Source organism: Malus sylvestris, chromosome 17 (assembly GCF_916048215.2).
Source record: "Malus sylvestris chromosome 17, drMalSylv7.2, whole genome shotgun sequence".
In the NCBI taxonomy this organism is placed as follows: Eukaryota; Viridiplantae; Streptophyta; class Magnoliopsida; order Rosales; family Rosaceae; genus Malus; species Malus sylvestris.
The window spans coordinates 1,895,432-1,913,505 of NC_062276.1; the positions used below are offsets into that span (position 1 = coordinate 1,895,432).

An 18,074-nucleotide genomic window follows, 5' to 3' on the forward strand; every position below is an offset into this window, starting at 1 on the left:
GGGTAGTGGTGAGGTGAGAGCACCAATTTTCAATGGTGAAAATTATGAGTTCTGGAGTATTAAGATGAAGACCATTTTCAAGTCCTACGGATTGTGGAATCTGGTTGAAAAGGGTTTCGATGAATCAGATCTGAAGAAGATTGATGAATCTGAGGTGAAGAAGAAAGACAAAGAAGAGTCTAGTGGTGCTGGGAGGATGACGCTTGTTGAGGTGCTCATGAAGGATGCTAAAGCTCTGGGTCTGATTCAGGGCGCTGTTTCAGATGAGATATTTCCCAGAATCTCTCATGAAGAAACTTCAAAAGGCGCATGGGACATTCTGCAGCAAGAATACCATGGTGATAAACAGGTTAGAAGTGTTAAATTGCAAGGTCTTCGTAGGGAATTTGAATATACCCGAATGCGAGATGATGAATCACTTTCTGTTTATCTTACAAAACTATTTGATCTGATAAATCAAATGCGGAGCTATGGAGAGGAATTATCTCGAGAGAGAGTTGTTCAGAAATTATTAATTAGTTTGCCATCAGCTTATGACTCTATCTGTTCTGTTATTGAGCATTCGAAAGATTTGGATGTGATTGAGGTACAAGAGGTGGTGGCTTCTTTGAAGAGTTTTGAGTTAAGGATTGATAGGCATTCTGAAAATAAAACTGAGAGAGCATTTGCTAGCCTTAGTGTGAATCCCAAACCAGTTAAGTTTACTGGAAATCAAAATGCCAAGTACCATAAGAATTGGAAGGACAAAGGCAAGAAGTGGGATAACAAACCCACAGATGGGGCTAGAAATTCTTGTAAGCATTGTGGCAAGCTACATTTTGGTGAGTGTCGATTCAAAGGCAAACCAAAATGTTACAACTGTGATAAGTTTGGTCATCTAGCAAGGGACTGTAATAGCAAGAAGGCAGTGCAACAGCTTAATTATGCCACTCAGGTAGACTCTACACCAATCATGTTTTATGCTAGTAATCAAACTAATACTAGTGTAAAAGGATGTGAAGATGTATGGTATGTAGATAGTGGGTGTAGTAATCATATGACTGGAAGGGAGGATCTACTGGTTGATATTGACAAGTATGTGACTGCAAAGGTTGAAATGGGTACTGGACAGCTTGTTGATGTAACTGGTAAAGGAAGTCTTATGGTTGAAACTAAAATAGGCAAGAGATATATCAAGGAGGTTATGTTTGTGCCTGGATTGAAAGAAAATTTGCTCAGTGTAGGTCAAATGATGGAGCACGGTTATTACTTGGTGTTTGGAGGTCATAAAGTAGAGATCTATGATGATAGCTCATATTCCAACCTGATTGCCAGAGTACCAATGAAGGGAAATCGAAGTTTTCCAATGAAGTTACAGTCTGGAATACATATTGCCTACAGGGCAAATGTATGTCCTTCTACTGCTATGTGGCACAGAAGATTGGGTCATCTGAACATGAGCAGTTTGAAATTGATGCAGGAACAAGAATTGGTGGTCGGGTTACCGGAGATCAAAGTAATTAAAGGAGTGTGTGAAGGCTGTGTTCTTGGCAAACAATGCAGAGAAGCATTTCCAAGAGAAGCCACTACTAGAGCATCATTTCCTCTTGAGCTTATACACAATGACATTTGCGGACCAATGCAGACAACTACAACAGCTGGAAATCGATACTTTCTCACTTTTATAGATGACTGCACCAGGATGTGTTGGATTTATTTTCTAAGGCATAAATCTGAAGTTCTCAATGTGTTTAAAAAGTTCAAAGCTACTGTAGAATTGCAGAGTGGATATAAACTGAAGAAGCTTAGGAGTGATCGAGGAGGTGAATACACCTCAATGGAATTTAACAGATTTGTTGAAGATATAGGCCTGGAAAGACAACTTACCACTCCATACACACCACAGCAAAATGGTGTGGCAGAGAGAAAGAACAGAACCATCGTGGAAATGGCTAAGTGTCTTATGTTGGAGAAGAAGATTCCACTTGAATTCTGGGCTGAGGCAGTCAATACCTCTGTGTACATTCTGAATCGATGCCCAACCAAAGCCTTACATAAGAAGACACCTTTTGAAGCTTACAGTGGGAGAAAACCAGGAATTAAGCATCTAAAAGTGTTTGGTTCTTTGTGTTATGCTCATGTGCCAAGTCAACAGAGACAAAAACTCGATTTGGCAAGCAAGAGGTGTATTTTCTTGGGATATGGTAGTTGTGAGAAGGGATATAGACTGTATAACATTGAATCTGGAAAGGTGACTATTTCCAGAGATGTTGTGTTTAATGAAGAAGCATGTTGGGATTGGAATGCACAGAAGGAAAGAAGGGAGAGTATCCAGATCATTGAAATGTCTGCAGGAGAACAAAACTGTGAAGGAAGTGCTTGTGATTCTGAAACACAATGTGAAGTCAGTGAAGAGAATGTTGGGTCAGATTTAGTTACTGAGCTATCTGATCAAGAAAGAGTGACAGGTCCACAGGATTTTGATCACACTCCTCTCAAGTACAGAAACATTGCAGAAATATATGAAAAGTGTAATCTGTGCATAATAGAACCCGAATGTTTTGAAGAGGCTGCCAAGGATGAATCATGGCAGAAGGCTATGGAAGATGAAATCTCTATGATTGAGAAGAATCATACTTGGGATCTTGTTGATAGACCATTTGATAAACCAATCATTGGAGTCAAATGGGTTTATAAAACAAAACTAAATCTGGATGGTTCAGTGCAGAAAAACAAAGCACGGTTAGTTGCAAAGGGGTACTCTCAGAAGCCTGGAATCGATTTCAATGAAACTTTTGCACCTGTGGCAAGACTTGATACTGTGAGAACCTTGGTAGCCCTTGCTGCACAGAAAGGATGGAAATTATTTCAGTTAGATGTAAAGTCTGCATTTCTAAATGGAGTGTTGAATGAAGAGGTGTATGTGGATCAACCATCTGGTTTTGTTATACAGGGCAAGGAAGACAAAGTGTACAGGCTCAGGAAAGCTTTATATGGTTTGAAACAAGCTCCAAGAGCTTGGTATGAAGAAATAAATTCCTATTTTGCAAAGGCTGGATTCCACAGAAGTCCGAGTGAAGCTACTCTTTATATCAAGACATCTCACAGTGGCATTCTTATTGTGTCACTGTATGTAGATGATATTATTTACACAGGGAGTTCAAAGGAGATGATAGCTGAGTTTAAAGGTGAGATGATGAGACAATATGAGATGACTGATCTAGGATTACTTCATCATTTCCTTGGTCTTGGAGTATTGCAAACAGATAATTACATCTTCTTGCATCAAAAGAAATATGCAAAGACTTTGCTTGAGAAATTTGGACTTAGGGATTGTAAGCCGGTTGCAACACCATTAGCTATGAATGAAAAACTTACAAAAGTAGATGGAAGTGATCTGGCAGATGAGACTTTATATAGACAAATGGTGGGAAGTTTGCTATATTTGACAGCAACAAGGCCAGATATTATGTTTGCAGCAAGCTTATTGGCTAGGTTTATGCACAATCCTACCAAGAAGCATATAGGGACAGCTAAGAGAGTTCTGAGATACATACAAGGCACTGTGACCTATGGAGTTGTCTATGAAAAGGGAAAAGGAGCAGTGTTGGTTGGTTATTGTGATAGTGATTGGAGTGGAAGTGAAGATGATATGAGGAGTACATCTGGCTATGCATTCAATCTTGGTTCTGGTGTGTTTTCTTGGGCCTCAATCAAACAAAGCAGTGTTGCTCTTTCAACTGCAGAGGCAGAGTACATCAGTGCAGCAGAAGCTACTGCACAGGCCATTTGGCTAAGATTTGTACTCTCTGATTTCGGGGAAGAACAAGCAGAACCAACTAAGTTGTTGTGTGATAATACCTCAGCAATTGCCATATCAAAGAATCCAGTTCATCATCACAAAACCAGGCACATTAATCGGAAATTTCATTTCATCCGAGATGCACTTCAAGATGGTGAGATTGATCTGGTATACTGCAAGACTGAAGAGCAGGTTGCAGATATATTCACTAAAGCTTTGGCAAGGGATCGATTTGAAGTACTGAGGACAGCTTTGGGAGTGATTTCAGCACATCACTTAGAAGGGAGTGTTAGTTTATAAGTGTATTTGCTGAAATATAATAAGAAGTCAGTTTTAAATATCAGCCCTTGGATCATAGTCCAAGTGTGCAGCTAAGATGTAATCTTAGATTAATTAATATTTCCTCTTGCTACATGTGCTAAGTGTGTGTGAATGAATGAAACAGTGCAGAGTTCGTTTCTTCTTCCTCAAGCTGAATTCTCTCACTCTCTCTCTAGATTTCTTACTCTCTTCCTTTCTTCAGTATTTTATACATTAATTGAAACACTCATACAAGATCATAGTCTGTATGCTAACACCATCTTCCTGATTGAAATCTGTGGCTAATATGATCACCTGCTCTGCTGTTGGCCTAGCCATCTGCATCCTTTTGCAAGCAGGCTCAGAACTCTGGTGAAAAATTATGTTTTGAAGGTGTAGGTGACGGATCATCCAAGATCTGCCAGACCTCAGAACTTTAGTTGCAAAACAACGGCGGATGTAGGCAATGGAAAGGATATGAATGCAGCAACGGGTCCTTCATTAGCTGTATATGGGAATTCTCCAGTACCACACTAAAAGAGAGCTAGCCCAAGGCTCCAAATATCAGCTGGATAGGAATAATTCTCATTTCAAATTCGCTCAGGCGACATGCAAGTGACCTTCCCAACAAATGTCGCACACTGGTAACTATGTTGCTAGCTTTGTTAATACCAAAAGGCCACTTTTAGTATCTATGCTTCAAATGTAACATGAAAGATGACTAACTCCGTGCAAGTAGCTCAGTCCCTTCCACATTGAAAACATAAAAAAAAGAACCTTAAACACCTAGCAAACGCACCAGTATTCTGATCAATATAGCTGAAACCGAGTGGGAATATTCTTACGCGAAGAAGCTTTTGAAACATAGAAGAAAGTAGATGTTCAGGTATTCTTTTCTGCAACCTTGGGCATCTATTTGGCAATCTAGTGCTGGACAAAGAATGTTTTGCGATTTAGGGCTTGATAACTTATACAAAGTATGTGCCAATATTTATTAGCATAGGCGCTGTACCTAGGCTTACTTGATGCTGCTTTGATACTTAAATTAATTTGTAAGCAAAGTATGTCTTCTAAACTCCCAGCTAGGCTTACTTGATACTGCTTCTTTGATCCTTAAAGTAATTTGTAAGCAAAAGTATGGCTTCTAAACTCCCAAGTGTCTAAAGTTAAGATTCCATAAATACTTGGTTCACTATTTATTTCTTTATTTTCATTTATAAACACATGATCATGATCTACCTATAATAAAATCTCCTTTGGATAAATTGACAGATTGAGCATGGCAGCAGAGTTCAACTCAGTAGAAAACCTAGGTATCTATCATCAAAATCAAAGTATTAAATCTATATGAAAGGTTGTCTTGGTTTTCTTATATGTAAGGAGCGCATGGTCACTCACTCTTGAATTTAATATGAAATTAGATTAAAGTCATAACATGCTATGTACGTAAGAAGTTATTTTAAGTTATTCCAGGAAATTGAAGAAGAAAGTAGTTAATATATTGTATAAAAGGCCATAATTTATTACATGTGTACCCTTGACAGATGAGTATCAAACTCTGTTCAGTGCTGTAAGGAGGGGTGATTGGCAAGAAAAGAAGGAGATTCTTACACTGCTTTTCATGGTCACAACACTTTTAAAAATGGTTTATGAACTGTCATCTGCTTTATTTTACAAATGATTATTCTTAAAGCACAACGAAAACACTTTTCTAAAAACTCACAGCAATCCCTAATTAGTCCTAAGCAGGATGGATCAGTTCAAATATACAAAAACCAGTCTATTAAGAACTTCTGAGCGATTCCTTAGTGCAACCTTGGGCATCCGTTTGCCAATCTAGTGCTGGACAAAGAATGTTTTGAACTTTAGGGCTTGATAACTTCTACATAGTATGGCAAACTGTCAATTTTTATTACTTGATACTGCTGCTTTGATCCTTAAATTAATGTGTAGGCAAAGTATGGCTTCTAAATTCCCAGCTAGGCTTACTTGATACTGCTGCTTTGATCCTCAATTTAATTTGTACGCAAAGTATGGCTTCTAAACTCCCGAGTGTCAAAAGTTAAGATTCCATGTATAGTTGGTTCTTTCATTGTTTATTTTTGTTGGAAAGACAATTAAAAAATGTGAAAGTATCATAACTTGTCAAGTCATTGCTAATATGGACGGGCATATTCTGTTGATTTGTTACGAATGTCGATCCATAAAATACATGACAAACTTCGTATATAAAAGGGGACAAAATCATTTGTTTATCGTTGACTATATAGTATATACTAGCCTTCATGCACGCGCTCACACTCGTGCAGAAGGTATATTTTGAATTACGGCATGTTACGATGGACTTACACGTTTTAAATGTTTTTATATAATTAAAAAAACTGTATAAAAAGAATTAATTATTAAAAAACACTGCTATATGATGAAAATACCCCTGCATTATTTGGTGCATTATTTTAGATTGCTTTTGAACTTTTTTGTTTTGGGGGCATTTTTGTCCATTTTTTTGGGTGAAGCTTGTGACCCCAAAAACACTATTCACTTTAGTGTTGGCTTTATATATAGAGATTAGATACATGTTTAGCAGCACCAATGCTATAGAACCCCAATTCAAGCTGAAGCAGTTTTCTGAAGGCTTCCCCATTTGCTTCCCCATTTCAATTCAAGTAGTGATTTGTTAATTACTTATCCTTTGTGTTCATTATTTCTTTCTTTGTTTTCATATATAAACACATGATCATCATCTACCTATACTAAAATCTCCTTTGGATAAATTGACAGATTGAGCATGGCAGCAGAGTTGAGCGGATCACAAAACCCAGGTATCCATGCAGAGTCGAGTAGATCAGAAAACTCAAGTATGTATCATCAAAATTAAAGTATTAAATGTATATGAAAGGTTCTCTTGGTTTCCTTCTATGTAAGAAACGCATGGTCACTCACTCTGAATTTAATATCAAGGATGGAATCATGGAGAATAAATGGACGTGATTTCAAGATTTTAATCTCAAAGTTTGATATCAACCCTTGACCATTAGGAGACCAAAAGAACGAGACTCGACATGTTTATCACTATCTTGTGCATTATTTTCTTTTCTCTTTCTATTTCAAAATTTTAATTTCAATTTTCTTCCCTATAATCCTTGTTTCACAATAAAATTTTAATCTTCAAACATTGATACCAAATCCAAGGATTAGAGATTGTTGGGTGTGCTGGGTGTCTAGTGATAAAAGTTGGGTGTGAAGAGATGGTTGTGTATAAAATAGAAACTATATTAAAGTCATAACATGTCATGTACTTAAGAAGTAAGATATTTTAAGTTACACCAGGATAATTGAAGAAAAAGTAATCAATATATTATATAAAATGCCATAATTATTACATACGTACCCTTGACAGAGGAGATCCCGCATGAGTATCAAGCTTTTATCGCTGCTGTAAGGAGGGGTGATTGGGATGAAGCGAAGGGGTTACTTACCCTACACCCCAATGCAATAACAGCAAAGGATACATGGGGGACAGCTCTTCACAACGCAACAGCATTCGGGCATGAGCAAATTGTGGAAGAGCTGGTGCGGATGATGACGGAGGAACAATTGGAGATAAAAGATAATCATGGTTGGACGGCTCTTGCTCGTGCTGTAAGAGAAAACATCAAGATGGTTGAATGCATGGTTACGAAGAACAAGAAACTACTCGGTATTGTCGCAGAGTCCCACCACGTGACTCCGATTGTCATCGCTGCTGGGTGTGAGCAATGGGATATAGTTCGGTTCCTCTACTCTCTCACTCCACCCCAAGATCTAATGCTAGATGAAGGCATTTGCGGCTCTAACCTTGTTGCATATTGTCTTGTTGCCAAACAATTTGGTAACGAAACTACCGAATCAAATTTTCTGCGTTACACACACACATATACAATAATTGGTCTAAATACATACATACACAATAATTGGTCTAAATACATACATACAGATATTGCATGGGAGTTACTTCAACATTACCCACGATTTACATGTACTCGAGGCATGTCCCCTATAATTGCATTTGCTTCTTTGTCCTCTGCATTCCCAAGTGAGGCGTTGCTCAAATTCTGGCAAAAGTGGATCTACAATCGTTAGTAACATCTTTCCTTTTCTCTTACTACCATCAAATTTATCAGCATTATATGTAGCATGTACAAATGTCATCTTCCACTTAAAGGTTTTTATAAGGTGGTTCAAATAAGATGGTCTTAATGTTAGGGAGGCCAAATTTTTAAACCAAATGTGCAAACCAAATGATATGTTACCAATAAAAAACAAGCACGTTAATTGACATTTAATTAATAATTTAATCTATAACCACATCAATTGATTTAAAAAATTTTGTTCCCTAGCATTACTCTTTTCTTAAATCATATACCATAATGGTACGTTTTCATTCACAAAATGTTTTAATATATCTGCAATGAGTATTTTGAATGAGGAAATCTTATTTCTTGGTAGGTATACGCATAGAGCTTGGTCATTCCGTCAATGATTTTCGTATAAATGTTCAAAATCAAGAAAATGAACAGGGTAATCAAAGGAATAACACAGGTATATTACACCTCAAAACTCTAACTACGATTTGATATGTTGAAGTCCTTTTCATATGTTATGCTCTTTCTTTTTTTCTTTTTTTGTTCTTTTTTTTTTTGGAATTGTTTCAATTATCCATCTCCTTGTTTTTAATAATTAGTTAAGTGATGTGGTTGATGGAATGGAATACAATGAAATGCTGTCGGCCTATCCAAACATTACAAGATACAATAGACAATTAACACGGCCTAATCCCGAATTCAAACGTGAAAATCAAAAAACAAAAGTATTATCTATATACCTATGCCACTATATTGATAGTTTTCAACTGTTAGATGAAGCACACCCACACTTAGAGATTGATCGTAAAAAAAGGTGGCCCCCTCGATCAGACCTCCCGCAAATAGTGTACCATGTAACTAGACATGTGTAATTCAACTTAACTCTAGTTTACTATTTAATTAATCAATCATTTTTAATTTTTAAAATTGACATGTGTACTTCAACTTAACTCTAGTTTACTATTTAATTAATCGAATCCTCTTTGTGGGGATTACGAGGATCCTCGATTCCGGTACGTCCATAATTCATCGTGTGGTCATAAATCATTTTAAATAATTGTATTTAAAATTAAACATGAACATAACCTGATGAAAACTGGCGCAAGATGAACGATTAACGCACATGATTCGATCTCGATGATCTTGGCGTGGACTTTGATCTTGGCATCGTCGGGGATGTCCGTCGTCTCAGAGGAGAGGATGTTCTTCATCTCCGCTGCTCTGGTTGTTTCTCTCTCTCTCGCTATGCGGCTCCGGTTGGTGAGTGAGTGCGATTTGGGAGAGACCAGGGAAAAAGAGTTGGAATTAACAATATGGAAGGAGTCGAAGGATTTGACGGTTTTTTTTTTTTTTTTGGTCAGAAGAGAGGATTTGAGGTTATGTAGGCAGAGAATAGCACGGAGACTCGGAAAGAAAGGTAAGAGAGGTTAAACGGACATAGCCTTACTGTCAGGGGCAAAATCGAAAATTCATTATGTGGCCCAAGTTGATTGGCCTAATTAAATGTTGGGTTTTGTCTTAACCATTAAATAAACTTACGACCTTGTTTTTTATTAAAATATAAATTTTTTGAGCCCTTATCATTAATTTTCTTTATTTTTATACTAAAAAGTCAAACATAGTACTATTCACTTTATCCTTTATTTTATCCTTAAAGTTTTCATACCCTATCCATTAGTTTTCTTATATTTTTTCTCGATTTTTCTTCCCAATTGACGCTCGGATTTTGCTTTTTTTTTTTTTTTTTTTTTTTTTAATTCTGTAGTTTCCAAAATTCGAATTTTCCAGAAATTTAATTTAATTGTTCTGAAATCCGATTACAAAAATCAAAATTTGATTGTACTGTTATGAGATGATTCAACGGTTCGTTGACAACATCATCGCCGTCACCAAAGAGTGAGATTCTTCCTTCCCTTTTAACCAATCGATTCGAATTCGAATTGCTTTTGAATTTCGAATTTGGTTTTTTTGGAATCGGTTTTGAAATTGGGTTTTGGTTTCATGGCTGCAAGGGCAGCCGTCGTAGTGGTCTTCGGCTGTTGTTACAGTGGAACAAGAAGGAGGGAGGGGGGATGGGGGAGGGAGAGGGCGGAGGGCGGAGACATGGCAACCGAAGAAAGAAGATTGGCTGGGTGGAACTTTGAAGACATACTGAAAGTGGTGGCGCGGGTGGGCGGGTCTGTGGGGTTAGGCTGGGTGGGAACTTGCAACAGTTTATTTATTTATTTATTTTTAATTTTAATGCTTAAAATTAGTTTTAAATTTTTTTTTTATAAAGAAAAAAAATAGTTTTAAAAATTGAAAATGATATATTTAATCAAGAAATTTACTAGAATAAATAAAGGAAGGTGTGTGAAAAACTATAAATAAAGAGAGGTGATTTTCGGAATGTGATTTTCACGTACTCTGTTAAGCCTTTTAATTACACACCCTTATTTAACTCTGGTCGTTGATTTTGTTTAATTTATTCGATCTAATGACTATAAATAAAGAGAAGTGTATGAAAAACTATAAAGGATGGGTGAAAATCACTTATTTTTTTCATTGATTTATTGGAATCAAATTTATATGAAGATTCATTCATTCATTTGAATTTGGGACCAAATTTTTTATTGGGGTCAAATATTTCGAGGATTTGGATTGATTGGATTTGGAAATTGCTGAACCAATGGAAATTGCAGTTCGAATGGGCAAGCTTCCAAAATCTATGGTGCCTGGGTATTAAGCTGTTGTTGGGTTTCATATAAAATTTCCTTAAAATAAATAAGAATTGCATTCGATTTTATGTAATTGTTTGTTTATTGTTTCATTTTGTATTGCAAGTATATTTCATAAATAAAGAATCAATTATTTTAAATTATGTTATTATTTATTTTCTGAATTGTTCTCTAACATCTTGAACCACCAAGATACATGGATTTGGGTCTTTAAACTTGGGAATTTGAACTCTTCCAAGTATATTTCATGCATATTGCCATATATCATGTAATCAGCATATAAAGAAATTTTGGCAGCAAAATCTGATTTTATATTTGTGTTGCAGTCTTGGGTTTACTACAAGGACTTCCATCGAGGCTTTTAGAGTTTTTGGGTATGTGGATATTAATTCATTTATTTTTTTTATGGAAAATGATAACATATAGTTAACTTCTAACACACCTCTGTTGAATTCATTTTGTTGATTTCGTTTGATTTATCAAATCCGATGAGTATAAATTAAGAGAAGTTTGTGAGAAACTAAAAATTGTGTATAAAAATCAGCTTGCATTTTCCTTTTCTTTAAGGGAACTTTAACGAAAAGCACCCGGTACTGTTCACTTTAACGAAAAACCACATTTTTACACTAAAAAGTCAATCCTGGTACTATTCACTTTACCCTTTATTTTGTCCTTATCATTAAAACTCAAAGTTTTCAAGCCCTTGTCATTAGTTTTCCTTTTCTTTTTAAACTAATAATTTATTTATTCTATCTTTTTATTTCGTAAAAATGTGGTTGTGAGTTGTGAGTTACATTGTTTTGAATGTCAACGTAGGAATCAACCGCATTCGTGAGCTGAAATTGATCCATGTTCGGTCATGTAAAATTTTGAACTACATGTGTGACGTGATAAAACATTTAACTATTGAAGAAATTAGGGATAGCGGTGTATATCCTGCATTATTAGAAGCTGTTCAAAATGGGATTGTTGAGGTCGTTACTTCTTTATGTAAAGCAAGACCAGAACTGTTATTGGTAATGAATGAAGACGGAAAGAACCTATTGCAGTATGCTGTGGAATGCCGTCAAGAAAAAGTTTATAGCCTTATATACGGGGTTCGTCAAAGAAATCTCATTATGAATTCGGTAGATAATTCCTTTAACAACATCCTACATTGTGCGGGGATGTTATCTCCATTGGCAAGCAAAAAGCTTGATCGTATTGCAGGTGCAGCCTTGCAAATGCAGAGAGAAAGGCAATGGTACAAGGTTAGAATTATTTCCTTTTATATTATTCTAGGCTTAATTACATCTATGACCCTGAAATTCATTCCGAATACTTAATCCCATGAAATTCAAATTGAGTCACTTAATACTTTGGAATTTAACTTCTTTCTCACCTTGTCACATGCCGATGCCGTCCAAGAATAATATAAATTCTACCTCATTATATGCTTAAACTCAAACTGTATCCATGTATCAAATGATGCATCATTTTTTTTCTTTTCTAATTACTGAAAGAACACGATCAACTAATATCACTAAGGTGCATAATTTTTTGTTCAATGAAATGCAGGAGGTAGAGAGTATTCATATCCAACTCTTGGGATCAAATAAAAATAAAGATGGTATGACACCCCCTGAATTATTTACCAAAACCCACAAGAAATTGCATGAGGAAGGACAAAAGTGGATGAAAGAAACAGCAAGTTCTTATACAGTTGTTAGTGCCCTCATTATTACAATCATGTTTGCTGCAGCATTCACAGTTCCTGGTGGAAACAACCAAGAAACAGGGTTTCCCATATTCTTAAACCAAAAACTATTTATGGTTTTTATAGTTTCGGATGCAATTTCGCTCTTTTCTTCCGCAACTTCAGTGTTGATGTTTCTGAGCATCCTTACATCACGTTATGCTGAAGACGATTTCCTTAAATCCTTACCCACAAAGATGATAATAGGCCTTTCCACACTCTTCATCTCCATTGCGACCATGATGGTTGCCTTTTCTTCTACCCTATTCATCATGCTTTGGGACAAACCATGTATTACTTATCCAATCATTTTCCTTGCTGGTGTTCCCGTCATTTTATTTGTTTGGATGCAAATTCCCCTTCTCGTTGATATTGTCGTGTCTACTTATGGTGGAGGAATATTCGATAGGAAAGTCAAACACTGGATGTAAATTCTTGATGGTGTATGCGATATATTAATTGTGTAAGTTGTAGTAATGTTGGTCGCTTCTAAGAAAGCTCATTGTACATGCTATACAAGTGCTTGGTTCCTATAATAAAAACCCCATTGTTCAATCTTTTGTTTTTTTATTTTCGTGTCTACTTCTGCTGATTGTTACAGGGGTTTGGCTAGACAGGGAAATGATTGGATCCTCTCTCATAGATAGGTTTAATTTGGGTGTTTTTGAGACTCGTAGATATGGCGGTGCAATTGTGAGTGAGACTGTATCTTCAAGAAATCGAAAGAGACGTTAACAGGAAGTAAGGGTTTGTCATTGAATTATCATTGTTACATGAAGGTAGTTTAGTACAAAAGCACATGTTCGAGACGTCAGTATTTGGAAATGCCTAATAATCTACCTGAAGGTGATTCGAACTCGGTACAAGGGTCTGCATATGCATACTTATCCTAACCAATTGGCCTAACTCACCAAGTTTCAATAGATACTCCAGTATTATTAGTAATACGCGTCACATTAGATACCTTTATATAGCATAATTTATCATGGAGTAGTTGAGCTACTACAATAAAGTTAGACCACTACAGGGTTTTTTTTTTAGTAAATTAACTAGAATTATGTTCCTTATTTGTCACTTTAAATCATGTATTTTGATTTTGGATAAAAGTTCTAACGATTTTACCTAAAAATAACTAGTAGGGTGATGCTAGAGAGACCACATTTAGACCATCTTTTGTAGTCCACATGATGTAGCAGTTAATAGTTGGATTCTTTCTTTAAATTGTTAAAAAAGAAGCCCAACATCAACCGCCACATCATGTGATCCACTAAAAATTGTCTCAAAATTTGGTGGCCTTTGCATATAAATTGAATACTGAGGACAAAAAATTTTGAACGTGAACTGTCACATATTTGACATACAAATAGTTAGAGATCATATCTAGACTCGGCATTTGTAAGTTGTTTTTAGCACACTTAAGTTGGTTTAAAGATAATGCAAGTGTCAAGTACTCACATCTACCAAGTCCTTCATCCTGTGTGTTGGATCAAAAACGCTTCAGACAAATGCTCCTAAGTCCACTTGGGAATCCTCGTACTTTGTGATGAAGGGGTGTGAAAGTATCTGCAGAAGAAGAATACTAGTTAAACAATGTTGATGTCAAGCTACCATCTCCCAGATTGAAATCTGTGGCTAATACGATCCTCTGCATCCTTTTGCAGGCAGGCTTCAATAAACGAGCAGAATTCTGATGAAAACTTGTGTTTTGAAGGTGTAGGTGATGGATCATCCAAGGTCTGCCATAGACCTCAGAACGTCGGTTGCAAAACAACGGCGGATGTAGGCATTGGTAAGGATATATGAATGCAGCATAAGATTGACAGGTATTTACCTGCAGCATAAGATTGACGGGTCCTTCATTAGCTGTATATGAAAATTCTCCAGTACCACACTCAAAGAGAGCAAGACCAAGGCTCCAAATATGAGCTGGATAAGAATAATTCTCATTTCGAATTCGCTCAGGCGACATGTAAGTGACCGTCCCAACAAATGTCGCAAACTCGTAATTACATTGCTAGATTTGTTAATACCAAAAGACAACTTTTAATATCTGTGCGTCAAATGTAACATGAAAGGAGACGCCACCAGTAGTGGAAATGAATGCACTTAAGAAATCAGTGATGAATCATGACGATTAAACCAAAGTACAAAGATGGAACAAGTATCACGAACCGTGTCAGTATCCGCCAATGATCCACCATCGATATACTCTAAAGCTATGCTTATTTGACCAGAATCCGGTGTATAGAATGCGCCATAAAATTCTACAAGACCTTGGTAACAAGCAACAAACAACGCTCTGTTTCAATTCCCACACTCAAAATTTCTGGGGTTTTTTTCCGCAGCAACTCCTTTCCGGTCACTAATCACTAGCATAAAGTTCCTAAATTTGGAATTTACACGGGAAATCAATATAATTACTACTAATCAATACTATGATCCCATTTCACAGCAAAAAAAAAAAAGACGTAACATAAACAGAATTATCCGAAAAGGCGACATATGATACCTTTTCGAAAATGTTGATCTTCTTTAGCGCTAAAATCCGATAAGTGGGAATGTGGATAGCTCTCCGCACAACGCTGCTGGCGCCGCTGCCAATTGCCCCAAACACCCTCATATCCTCAGTGGCACACCGGTAGGTTTACTCGGCGCTGTCATCCACCGCCAAGGTCGTGCATTTCTGCAATCCGAGCTCGTTGATGTTGTACACGCCTGTCCGATAGCTTCAACCCAAAACCCAGAAATCAAATTTCCACAATTTCCAGAAACCCAAAGTTCAAAACTTGATTATTCGGATTGCTAAAAAAGCCAAAAGTGCTTACTGCGTAGGAATCGCAAGGGTGGAGCTCCAAGGAAGAGCCGCCGGCGCAGAAGCCCTTTTCGCAATCGGACAAAGATAAATATTAGTATATCAAATTTTATCACCATAATTTATTAAATAAAATACTTTTCTTTTATAGATTTTAGATTAAGGCGTATAATCACGATTCTTAAGAGTAGATTTTGATAACTATAACATGTGTATAGGTGTGAGGTAGTTAAGTTGGTTAACATTCTATGATGTAAGATTGTAACAAGTGTCAACATCTTAAGAGTCTTATGTTAGCTTTACTAAGCAATGTAGTGAGATATATACTGAATGTAATCAGTGTTAGAAGACTTAATGATTGTAATAAGAAATATACTTTTCCCTCCTTCTCTGTTTACATTTCTCTCTCTTTCTCTCTCTATCTCTCTTCACATGGTATCATTCGCCTGAAAAGCTTCGGCTTGAAGGTTTCTTGATCTTGTTCTTCTGCTTCCGCTCAATATTCTGAATCAATGACCTGTCTTTTCTTCTTCTCGGGGTCTTGTTCTTCTCTGCATCTTCGACTGGGTGCATTTTTCTTATTGCACACCAAGTGTTTGTTCTAATCTCTCTGAGAAATTTTTCGTCTGGGTTTCTTCCTTCTTCGTCAGCAATGGTGACTTCGGCTCAACTGCAGATTCTTCAATCTCCTATCACGTCTCTCATATCCACAGTCTCCTCTTTTGTGACTGTTAAACTGGATGATTCTAATTATCTTACTTGGAACTTCCAGATCGAATTGCTACTAGAAGGCCATGGTCTTATGGGTTTTGTAGATAGGTCTCATCCCTGTCCTGCTCGATTCAATGTGCCTGTTTCGGGGGATTCATCTGTTCCTTCAAGTGATGTATGGGGTTCTTCTCCTTGTACTTCGATAGATGGTTTTAGGTACTATGTGACATTCATTGATGAATGCACTAGATATTGTTGGTTGTTTCCCATTATCAATAAAAGTGATGTTTTCTCTACTTTTGTTGGTTTTTCTCAGTTTGTCTCCAATCATTTTCCAACTTCAATTAAAATTTTACAGATTGATGGAGAAGCAGAGTATCTTAGTAAGCCATTTCAAAAGGTTTTGTTGGAAAAGGGAATCAAACATCAATTATCTTGTCCTTACACACCTGAGCAAAACGGGTTAGCCGAAATGAAGCATAGGCATATTATTGAAACAGCTATAACCCTATTGCAAACATCTTCCTTACCTCCACTATTTTGGTCTTTTGCTTGCCAAACTGCTGTCTATCTTATTAATCGAATGCCCTCCCCTACACTTCATAATAAATCCCCTTTTGAATTGCTGTTTCATAATATTCTAGATATTACTCACCTCAGAATTTTTGGCTGCTCAGTATTTCCCCTATTAAAACCATACAATAGTACAAAGTTACAACCCAAGACAACCAAATGCATCTTTCTAGGCTATGCTTCCAGTTACAAAGGATTTATTTGCTATGATATTGTTCATACCCGGTTTTATATTTCTAGACATGTCATGTTTGATGAGTCAGACTTTCCATATCCAATCTTGTATGCTAAATGTCCTACATCCATTCAATCCATTTCTACACCTGTGACTTCATTATCATCTCCATTACTCTTAGTTAATGGTGACAATCATATTGTGTCCCACCCATCATCTAGGTCCCCTACTACTTCTGAGACTATGTTAAACCCAGGCTCTGCTCACCACAGTGGTCCTTATGATACATTACAGTCCATTACTGCATCCACAAGCCACCAATCCTCTTCTTCAATTCCTGTGGCTCCTGAGATTTCACTTGGGTCTCCTTCTGAGATCCCTACTTCTAAGACTTCTACTTCTACTGGGGTTGCCATCCAACATGAATTCCAACCTGACAGATTGCAAGTTCTTCTCCCTATTCCACCTATGAACACTCACTCTATGCAAACAAGAGCAAAGAATGGTATTTCGAAGAAGAAAGCATTTCTTTCAGTGCTTCAAGATGCTGAACCAGTTGATATCTCTCAAATAGAACCTGCCACCTATAAGTCTGCTCTCAAGTCTCCAGTATGGTTTTTTGCTATGGAAGAAGAGTTGGCTGCTCTTAAAACTCAAAATACTTGGTCTTTGGTACCCTTACCTCATAACAAGAACTTGGTAGGCTGCAAGTGGGTATTCAAGATTAAGAGACATGTTGATGGGTCTATATCCAGGTACAAAGCAAGGCTGGTTGCCAAAGGTTTCAACCAAGAAGAGGGTATTGATTATGGAGAAACCTTTAGCCCAGTTGTTAAACCTACAACTGTGAGATTAGTCATAGCCTTGGCAGCAAATTTTAGGTGGACATTGCGTCAACTTGATGTGAAGAATGCATTTCTTCATGGCATTCTTAATGAGGAAGTGTATATGTCCCAGCCACCAGGTTTTATTGATCCTCAATATCCTGCACATGTTTGCAGATTGTATAAGTCACTATACGACTTAAAACAAGCTCCACGAGCATGGAATGACAGATTCACATCCTTTCTTCCTTCACTAGGGTTTCTTTCAACATACTCGAATCCATCCTTGTTTGTCAAACATGATGGCCATTCTGTGATAATT

At 36.9% G+C, this 18,074-nt stretch overlaps 3 protein-coding genes across 6 annotated transcripts in view; 2 read left to right on the forward strand and 1 right to left on the reverse strand.

The window, feature by feature from the left end:
• Window positions 1-18,074, reverse strand: part of LOC126610501 (mitogen-activated protein kinase kinase 3-like) — a 165,945-nt gene that overhangs the window by 116,337 nt on the left and 31,534 nt on the right. The window contains exons 1-4 of one of the 4 annotated variants that reach the window (XM_050278596.1): window positions 15,483-15,582; window positions 15,166-15,383; window positions 14,489-14,658; window positions 13,799-14,220 (exon numbers count right to left, since the gene is read on the reverse strand). In XM_050278596.1, the coding sequence (XP_050134553.1) occupies window positions 14,155-14,220; window positions 14,489-14,658; window positions 15,166-15,277 (348 nt within the window). In that variant the 5' untranslated portion in view covers window positions 15,278-15,383; window positions 15,483-15,582 and the 3' untranslated portion in view covers window positions 13,799-14,154. Of the gene's footprint in view, window positions 1-4,508; window positions 4,744-13,798; window positions 14,221-14,488; window positions 14,659-15,165; window positions 15,384-15,482 lie in introns of those variants that run through there. The other 3 variants (XR_007618539.1, XR_007618540.1, XR_007618533.1) reach the window with 3 other exon arrangements.
• The window catches only part of LOC126610481 (uncharacterized), a 130,777-nt gene that overhangs the window by 98,499 nt on the left and 14,204 nt on the right, over window positions 1-18,074 (forward strand). The window lies entirely within an intron of this gene.
• On the forward strand, window positions 6,681-13,212 carry LOC126610489 (uncharacterized). Its single transcript, XM_050278576.1, has 8 exons — window positions 6,681-6,747; window positions 6,863-6,939; window positions 7,482-7,952; window positions 8,058-8,198; window positions 8,570-8,662; window positions 11,249-11,296; window positions 11,739-12,172; window positions 12,480-13,212. Exons 2-8 carry the CDS (start codon window positions 6,870-6,872, stop codon window positions 13,086-13,088), a joined length of 1,866 nt encoding a protein of 621 aa, XP_050134533.1. The 5' UTR covers window positions 6,681-6,747; window positions 6,863-6,869; the 3' UTR covers window positions 13,089-13,212.

What these genes read in the sequence shown, in the direction of transcription:
- LOC126610489 (XM_050278576.1), top strand. Translation starts at nt 6,870, where the DNA reads ATGGCAGCAGAGTTGAGCGGATCACAAAACCCAGGTATCCATGCAGAG. An exon ending in GCAAAAGTGGATCTACAATC is followed by an intron (nt 8,199 to 8,569) that starts GTTAGTAACATC and finishes ATTTCTTGGTAG; the next exon opens with GTATACGCATAGAGCTTGGT. An exon ending in GAGGCTTTTAGAGTTTTTGG is followed by an intron (nt 11,297 to 11,738) that starts GTATGTGGATAT and finishes ATGTCAACGTAG; the next exon opens with GAATCAACCGCATTCGTGAG.